General features: G+C 44.7%; 1 protein-coding gene across 1 annotated transcript; it reads left to right on the top strand.

Annotated features, from left to right (window-relative positions):
• The first annotated feature begins 572 nt into the window (after positions 1–572).
• On the top strand, positions 573–9,088 carry LOC121587412 (rab GTPase-activating protein 1-like). Its single transcript, XM_041904299.2, has 8 exons — positions 573–1,537; positions 4,412–4,483; positions 4,812–4,922; positions 5,640–5,744; positions 6,027–6,110; positions 6,205–6,276; positions 6,451–6,717; positions 8,734–9,088. The coding sequence occupies exons 1-8, from the start codon at positions 1,427–1,429 to the stop codon at positions 8,965–8,967; spliced, it is 1,056 nt and encodes a 351-aa protein (XP_041760233.2). The 5' UTR covers positions 573–1,426; the 3' UTR covers positions 8,968–9,088.
• Positions 9,089–9,498: the final 410 nt, after the last annotated feature.

Below are 9,498 nucleotides of genomic sequence, written 5' to 3'. Positions count from 1 at the left end.
CCTGACAAACCCCTTTCAGCCCTGGCCTTCGGAGACAATAGCACTGTGAGGAGAGGCACACCACACACACACACACACACACACACACACACACACACACACACACACACACACACACACACACACACACACACACACACACACACACACACACACACACACACACACACACACACACACACACACACACACACACACACACACACACACAACACAACACACACACAACAACACACACACACACACACACACACACACACATACACACACACACACACACTAAACACTCCAGGGTAAATATCCTAAATACCAGGCATAGAACAGCATGAACCTCTCAGTTGACAACACCAGGGCATCATGAATATGTGTGTGTTGACTGGGTTGGGGGGTTTCAGGGTTGGAGAAGTGTGAATCTCTTTACAGGGGAGCAATAGAGAGGGACTGAGAGGAGGGTGAGAGAATGAGAGCGGGGAGGACAGCAGTAGGTGTGCCTCTGTCACACACACCTCATATATATAAACCCTGTCAAACCTGTCACTCTTCATATGTTTCTGTGTGTGTGTAGTCCACTGCTGTACCTGCCTGCTAGCTGGAGTGTGTTTGTGTCTATGTGTGTTTCATACACATGTTGGACTATGACCTTGGACTTTACCTTTGGACTACCTGGGTTTTAGCTATAGCAGACTTTCCCTGTTTCTTACCTGAGGTAGTTTACCTGGCTTTCACCTGTTGCCGAAGCTCACCAAGTTTTTCAAAGGTACCGTCTCATACCTGCTGGAGTTAAGCTGTCTCCGGGTGTTGACCTGTGTATATCTGACTGACTGGGAGTTACTACCTCCTCTCATCTGTTGGAATTCACCTGTTAGAGGGAGCTCAGCACCTGTTAGAGGGAGCTCAGCACCTGTTAGAGGGAGCTCAGTACCTGTTAGAGGGAGCTCAGCACCTGTTAGAGGGAGCTCAGCACCTGTTAGAGGGAGCTCAGTACCTGTTAGAGGGAGCTCAGTACCTGTTAGAGGGAGCTCAGTACCTGTTAGAGGGAGCTCAGTACCTGTTAGAGGGAGCTCAGCACCTGTTAGAGGGAGCTCAGTACCTGTTAGAGGGAGCTCAGTACCTGTTAGAGGGAGCTCAGCACCTGTTAGAGGGAGCTCAGCACCTGTTAGAGGGAGCTCAGTACCTGTTAGAGGGAGCTCAGTACCTGTTAGAGGGAGCTCAGTACCTGTTAGAGGGAGCTCAGCTGTGTATCAACAAGCGCTTCTCTCTGCTACTGGAGTTTACCTGTGTGAAGGAGTTTACCTGTCTGACTGGAACACCTGTTGGAATTCTGACCAACTAATTAATTGGAGCTTCTCTCTCCTACTGGGGTTCACTTACCTGAGAGTAGAGACCTGCATCCTCCAGCTGTGTGTGTGTGTGAGCGTGTGTCAGGATGATGGAAGAAGTGTCTATCAGGGTGGCGTTTGACGCCCACATCGTAGACCAGATGGCCGAGGAGGAGATACTCGCCTGCCTGATGGCCGAGTCTATACCCAAACACACGGTAAGACCACAAGCATTATACAACCATAACACAACCATAGCCAAACACACGGTAAGACCACAACCATAACACAACCATAGCCAAACACATGGTAAGACCACAACCATAACACAACCATAGCCAAACACATGGTAAGACCACAACCATAACACAACCATACCCAAACACACGGTAAGACCACAACCATTATACAACCATAACACAATTGCTGCTGTGTCGTAGAGCATGTGGTCATACAACAACAACAACAATAAGAACAATCCTCTACTGCAGTATCTATAGGACAGCCCTCTATTGGCCGTGCAGACTAAACTCTTGTACCATCTCCCCTGCTCTAAAGGATGACATTCACAACAAGGACCAGGGTTACTAAGCATTGGCACCAGGTGTAAAGATTGAACCTGTTGTTATCTTTTTAGGAGGTGTGACTGTTACATATGAAAATGATTTTCTTCCATGCGTTCTCTCTCTCTCGCTCTTCTCTCTCGCTCTTCTCTCTCTCTCTCTTAATTCAATTCAAGGGCCTTTCTTGGCATGGGAAACATATGTTTACATTGCCAAAGCAAGTGAAACGGATGAACAAAAGTGAAATAAACAATAAAAAGTAAATATTACACTCACACAAGTTCCAAAATAACAGAGACATTTTAAATGTCATATTATGTCTATATACAGTGTTGGAACAAAGTGCAAATAGTTAAAGTACAAAAGGGAAAATAAATCAACATAAATATGGGTTGTATTTACGATGGACTTTGTTCTTCACTGGTTGCCCTTTTCTTGTGGAAACAGGTCACAAATCTTGCTGCTGTGATTGCACACTGTGTTTTTTCACCAAATAGATATGGGAGTTTATCAAAATTGGATTTGTTTTCGAATTCTTTGTGTGTCTGTGTAATCTGAGGGAAATACGTGTCTCTAATTTGGTCATATATTTGGAAGGAGCTTAGGAAGTGTCTTCTCTTCTCTCAATAGCAAGGCAATGCTCACTGAGTCTGTACACAGTGAAAGATTTCCTTAATTTTGGGTCAGGTATTCTGCCACTCTGTACTCTCTGTTTAGGGCCAAATATAATTCTAGTTTGCTCTGTTTTTTTGTAAATTATTTCCAATGTGTCAAGTAATTACACTACCAGTCAAAAGTTTGGACACACCTACTCATTCAAGGGTTTTTCTTTATTTTTACATTGTAGAATAATAGTGAAGACATCAAAACTATGAAATAACACATATGGAATCATGTAGTAAACAAAAAAGTGTTAAACAAATCAAAATATATTTTATAATTGAGATTCTTTAAATAGCCACCCTTTGCCTTGATGATAGCTTTGCACACTCTTGGCATTCTCTCAACCAGCTTCACCTGGAATGCTTTTCCAACAGTCTTGAAGGAGTTCCCACATATGCTGAGCATTTGTTGTCTGCATTTCCTTCACTCTGCGGTCCGACTCATCCCAAACCATCTCAATTGGGTTGAGGTCGGGGGATTGTGAAGGCCAGGTCATCTGATGCAGCACTCCATCACTCTCCTTCTTGGTAAAATAGCCCTTACACAGCCTGGAGGTGTGTTGGGTCATTGTCCTGTTGAAAAACAAATGATTGTCCTACTAACCCCAAACCAGATGGGATGGCGTATCGCTGCAGAATGCTGTGGTAGCCCATGCTGGTTAAGTGTGCCTTGAATTCTAAATAAATCAAAGACAGTGTCACCAGCAAAGCACCCCCACACCATAACACCTCCTCCTCCATGATTTACAGTGGGAACTACACATGCAGAGATCATCCGTTCACCCACAAAGCGTCTCACAAAGACACGGCGGTTGGAACCAAAAATCTCAAATTTGGACTACAGACCAAAGGACACATTTCCACCGGTCTAATGTCCATTGCTCGTTTTTCTTGTCCCATGCAGGTCTCTTCTTCTTATTGATGTCCTTTAGTAGTGGTTTCTTTGCAGCAATTTGACCATGAAGGCCTGATTCACACAGTCCCCTCTGAACAGTTGATGTTGAGATGTGTCTGTTACTTGAACTCTGTGAAGCATTTATTTGGGCTGCAATTTCTGAGGCTGGTAACTCTAATGAACTTATCCTCTGCAGCAGAGGTAATTCTGGGTCTTCCATTCCTGTGGCGGTCCTCATGAGAGCCAGTTTCATCATAGTGCTTGATGGCTTTTGCGACTGCACTTGAAGAATCTTTCAAAGTTCTTGAAAGTTTCCATATTGACTGACCTTCATGTCTTAAAGTAATGATGGACTGTCATTTCTCTTTGCTTATTTGAGCTGTTCTTGCCATAATATGGACTAGGTCTTTTACCAAATAGGGCTATCTTCCCCCCCCCCCACCTTGTCACAACACAACTGATTGGCTCAAACGCATTAAGAAGTAAAGAAATTCCACAAATTAACTTTTAACAAGGCACACCTGTTAATTGAAATGCATTCCAGGTGACTACCTTATGAAGCTGGTTGAGAGAATGCCAAGAGTGTGCAAAGCTGTCATCAAGGCAAAGGGTGGCTACTAAATATATTTTGATTGGTTTAACACTTTTTTGGTTACCAAGAAACGATTCCATATGTGTTATTTCATAGTTTTGATGTCTTCACTATTATTCTACAATGTAACAAATAGTAAAAAATAAAGAAAAATCCTTGAATGAGTAGGTGTGTCCAAACTTTTGACTGGTAGTGTATATTTGTTTTTTCTCTCTCTCTCTCTCTGTCTGGATCAGTTAGATTCCTGTCACTCAGACTTCATATCACTCCATCTCTGTTTGTGTGATATAACTTTCTCTCAATCAAACTTGGTTGCTGTTTATGTATGATGAGCCTGTGGACCTTTCTCTCACTCAACCTTGACTGTTGCTGTTCTACAGGTTCCCAGTAAGAAGGCCAAGCTGAGAGAGAACCAGCCGCAACAACAGAATGACCACATAGACAGATACCAGGTAGGACCAAACCGTTAGCACTATGATACGTATTAAACCTAACCCCTCCCTCCCACCTCTACCCCACCACCCAACAATACACAGATACCAGGTACAGCAGAACCCCACCCACTATCACTACTCCCCTCCCCACCTAAACAGGTAGCACCGCCATGCACCCCCCTTACACCCAAAACCAGCACTCTCTCTCTTTACCCTCAAATCCACCGGACTGTTTGTTCCACATTCTAGAGCAATCTATAGGGAGAACCTAACTGTGTTCCATGTTCTGTGCGTTCTATGGAGGTAGAACCTAACTTTGTGTTCTCTGTTCTGTGTGTTCCTGCAGAGGGAGAACTGTCAGCTGCAGCTGGCCAGTGTCCGTCTGGAGCAGGAGAATGATGTTCTGGCCCACAGACTGATCACCAGCAAGATCTCCCTGAGGACCGAACTGGACCAGGTACACCACTCAACTACCCACATCAACCCCACATTAACCCTTAGCCCCCTACTTCCTAGTCACTCCCCCTAGCCCCCATACGTCCTAGTCACTCCCCCTAGCCCCCTACCTCCTAGGCACTCCCCCAGCCCTCTAACTGTAGGCACTTCCCCTAGCCTCCTACCTCATTTGCACTTTCCCTATGGACAATAACATTTTCTACACTCTTAGAAAAAAGAGTTCCAAAAACGTTTTTCGGCTGTCCCCACAGGAGAACCCTTTTTGGTTCCAGGTGAAAAGGGTTTTACATGGAACGCAAAAGGGTTCTACCTGGACCAAAAATAGTTATTCAAAGGCTTCTCCTGTTTAATGTTCTAGATAGCACCTTTTTTTTCTAAGAATGTAATCTAATCTAGCGCCTACCTCCTAGATACTCCCCTGGCCCCTATCTCCATAGGCACTTGTGTAGACAGACAGACAGACAGACAGACAGACAGACAGACAGACAGACAGACAGACAGACAGACAGACAGACAGACAGACAGAGAGAGAGAGAAAGAGAAGAGAGAGAGAGAGAGAGAGAGAGAGAGAGAGAGAGAGAGAGAGAGAGAGAGAGAGAGAGAGAGAGAGAGAGAGAGACAGACATACATACATACATACATACATACATACATACATACATACATACATACATACATACATACATACATACATCTGAGTGTGTTGGTGTACCCACAGGCGGAGGACAGAGTGGATGAGCTGACCAAAGAGCTGCTGAAGACCAGAAAGAGATTGAAGGACGCGGAGGTAGAGAAGAGAGGGAAGGAGGAGGAGGCTGCTCAGGTAATCTCTTCTATTCTATCCATCCGTCCTGTATGTTTACATACTTCCATGTATGGTAATAATGTAATATTGTATTCTATTTATGGTAATAATGTAATATTGCATTCTATTTATGGTAATAATGTAATATTGCATTCTATTTATGGTAATATTGTATTCTATTTATGGTAATAATGTAATATTGTATTCTATTTATGGGTAATAATGTAATATTGTATTCTATTTATGGGTAATAATGAAATATTTAATTCCATGTATGGACATCTATTTACCGTTTCACAGTTGAAGGAGGTGTTAAGGAAAGAGCTGGACAAAGCCGATCCAGAGGTGAAGAGGAGCTCAGGCATCATCTCAGACTACAAACAGGTACAACACGCACGCACCCACACACACACACACACACAAACACACACACAAACACACACAATCCTAATACTATGTTGTTCCCTCTGTCTGTCAGATCTGTTCCCAGCTGACCAGTCAGGTGGAGAGACAGCAGGCAGCACATCAAGAGGACCTGGACAAACTCAGGGTGAGGATGAATACTGTATGGCACCATCTGATGATGTCACAGTTTGACAATCACACAGTTTAATGATGTAATTGGTTCTGTATGGATATCACCCCTCACTCTGCATGTTCATGATAAAACACTTTTGAACTCTCTCTTGTCACACCCCTCCCACCCCTCTCCTTCCTCTCTCAGAATGCTGTGCTGGCGTGTTCTCGCTGCCGACAGGCTCTAGATTCTCCTATCATGGAAGGCTCCGGTTCCACAGCCCCGGACCAGAGAAGTATCAGCACCAGAGAACCAGACCAGCAGAGAGACCAGGAAACAGAACAAGACCAGCAGACTACTGGTAGCAGGGAACAAGACCAGGAGAAGGTGTGTCTGAGTGGCCAGGTCACAGAGCTGGAGAAGGAGCTGGCCCAGACTAAACTACAGATGGTGGAGGCCAAGTGCAAGATCCAGGTCAGCTTATAGCGTACACTACACACTTCAGAGTGTACACTACACACTTCATAGTGTACACTACACACTTCAGAGTGTACACTGCACACTTCAGAGTGTACACTACACACTTCATAGTGTACACTACACACTTCAGAGTGTACATTACACACTTCTTAGTGCACACAACACACTTCATAGTGCACACTACACACTTCAGAGTGTACATTACACACTTCATAGTGCACACTACACACTTCAGAGTGTACACTACACACTTCAGAGTGCACACTACACACTTCAGAGTGTACACTACACACTTCATATTGCACATGTTCACAGTACATACAGTGGGGAGAACAAGTATTTGATACACTGCCGATTTTGCAGGTTTTCCTACTTACAAAGCATGTAGAGGTCTGTAATTGTTATCATAGGTACACTTCAACTGTGAGAGACGGAATCTAAAACAAAAATCCAGAAAATCACATTGTATGATTTTTAAGTAATTCATTTGCATTTTATTGCATGACATGAGTATTTGATCACCTACCAACCAGTAAGAATTCCGGCACTCACAGACCTGTTAGTTTTTCTTTAAGAAGCCCTCCTGTTCTCCACTCATTACCTGTATTAACTGCACCTGTTTGAACTTGTTACCTGTATAAAAGACACCTGTCCACACACTCAATCAAACAGACTCCAACCTCTCCACAATGGCCAAGACCAGAGAGATGTGTAAGGACATCAGGGATAAAATTGTAGACCTGCACAAGGCTGGGATGGGCTACAGGACAATAGGCAAGCAGCTTGGTGAGAAGGCAACAACTGTTGGCGCAATAATTAGAAAATGGAAGAAGTTCAAGATGACGGTTAATCACCCTCGGTCTGGGGCTCCATGCAAGATCTCACCTCGTGGGGCATCAATGATCATGAGGAAGGTGAGGGATCAGCCCAGAACTACACGGCAGGACCTGGTCAATGACCTGAAGAGAGCTGGGACCACAGTCTCAAAGAAAACCATTAGTAACACACTACGCCGTCATGGATTAAAATCCTGCAGCGCACGCAAGGTCCCCCTGCTCAAGCCAGCGCATGTCCAGGCCCGTCTGAAGTTTGCCAATGACCATCTGGATGATCCAGAGGAGGAATGGGAGAAGGTCATGTGGTCTGATGAGACAAAAATAGAGCTTTTTGGTCTAAACTCCACTCGCTGTGTTTGGAGGAAGAAGAAGGATGAGTACAACCCCAAGAACACCATCCCAACCGTGAAGCATGGAGGTGGAAACATCATTCTTTGGGGATGCTTTTCTGCAAAGGGGACAGGACGACTGCACCGTATTGAGGGGAGGATGGATGGGGCCATGTATCGCGAGATCTTGGCCAACAACCTCCTTCCCTCAGTAAGAGCATTGAAGATGGGTCGTGGCTGGGTCTTCCAGCATGACAACGACCCGAAACACACAGTCAGGGCAACAAAGGAGTAAGAAGCATCTCAAGGTCCTGGAGTGGCCTAGCCAGTCTCCAGACCTGAACCCAATAGAGCATCTTTGGAGGGAGCTGAAGGTCTGTATTGCCCAGCGACAGCCCCGAAACCTGAAGGATCTGGAGAAGGTCTGTATGGAGGAGTGGGCCAAAATCCCTGCTGCAGTGTGTGCAAACCTGGTCAAGACCTACAGGAAACATATGATCTCTGTAATTGCAAACAAAGGTTTCTGTACCAGATATTAAGTTCTGCTTTTCTGATGTATCAAATACTTCATGCAATAAAATGCAAATTAATTACTTAAAAATCATACAATGTGATTTTCTGCTTTCTTGATTCCGTCTCTCACAGTTGAAGTGTACCTATGATAAAAATTACAGACCTCTACATGCTTTGTAAGTAGGAGAACCTGCAAAATCGGCAGTGTATCAAATACTTGTTCTCCCCACTGTACTTCATAGTACATACTCCTTAATGCACAGTACACACGTTTATGTGCACAGTACACACTCCATAGTGATATATGATGTGTTGTGTTGTCCCCTGTGTAGGAGCTAGAGCACCAGAAGGGGGTGCTGCAACGTGATCTCCAGACAGCTAGGAACAGCTGGCTCAGTAAGACTGTGAGCTCCATACGGTCAGCCGGAGGGGGCCTGCAGAGCAGCAGCCTACCCAGGGGGAGAGCCTCGGCGATGGGGCGTTCTCTCCATGGCCTTCCCCTCTCAGCCTGGAGTTCCAGGAGACTGTCATGGGCCCCCAGGGAGGCCCGGGGGGGAGACGTCTGACAGAGAGATGGAAGGGAGGGGGAGAGACAGCAAGAGGACAGATTGAGGGTTATTATGATGTTGAGAAGTTCAAGATGCAAGAATTTACTTAGACATTCTGTGGAGATTTTATACCAAGTATTTATTGGATCATGAGCTCGTAGGTTCATCTAACAAACGGACATGGCTTTGCCCTTCGTCAGTTGAACTAACTTGAACAAAGGAAACACTCTACCTTATATACCTTCCATTACCCTCTTCCTGGCATACATCTGGTAAGTCTCCATGGGCACTCCCTGTCTTTGATGTTCATTACTCTTTACCCCAAGTCACTATCCTGCTCATCACTCATGCTATCCTAAACATCACTAATCTACCTTGACATAAGGAATGTAGACTTCATGACCCCAAACCACTTATCTCGTAACTCTACCTCTGTCCTCACAATACTATGACATGACATCATTACAAGGGTATACATATATGTATTGGAATGATTATATATGTCTCTTGGTGACTGTTTGTTTCTGCATTCTAGTCCCTATTTTGGTT

The sequence above is a fragment of the Coregonus clupeaformis genome, unplaced genomic scaffold (assembly GCF_020615455.1).
Source record: "Coregonus clupeaformis isolate EN_2021a unplaced genomic scaffold, ASM2061545v1 scaf0422, whole genome shotgun sequence".
NCBI lineage: Eukaryota > Metazoa > Chordata > Actinopteri > Salmoniformes > Salmonidae > Coregonus > Coregonus clupeaformis.
Note: the sequence above shows the minus strand (reverse complement) of the source record. Positions and strands in the feature narration are given on the sequence as shown.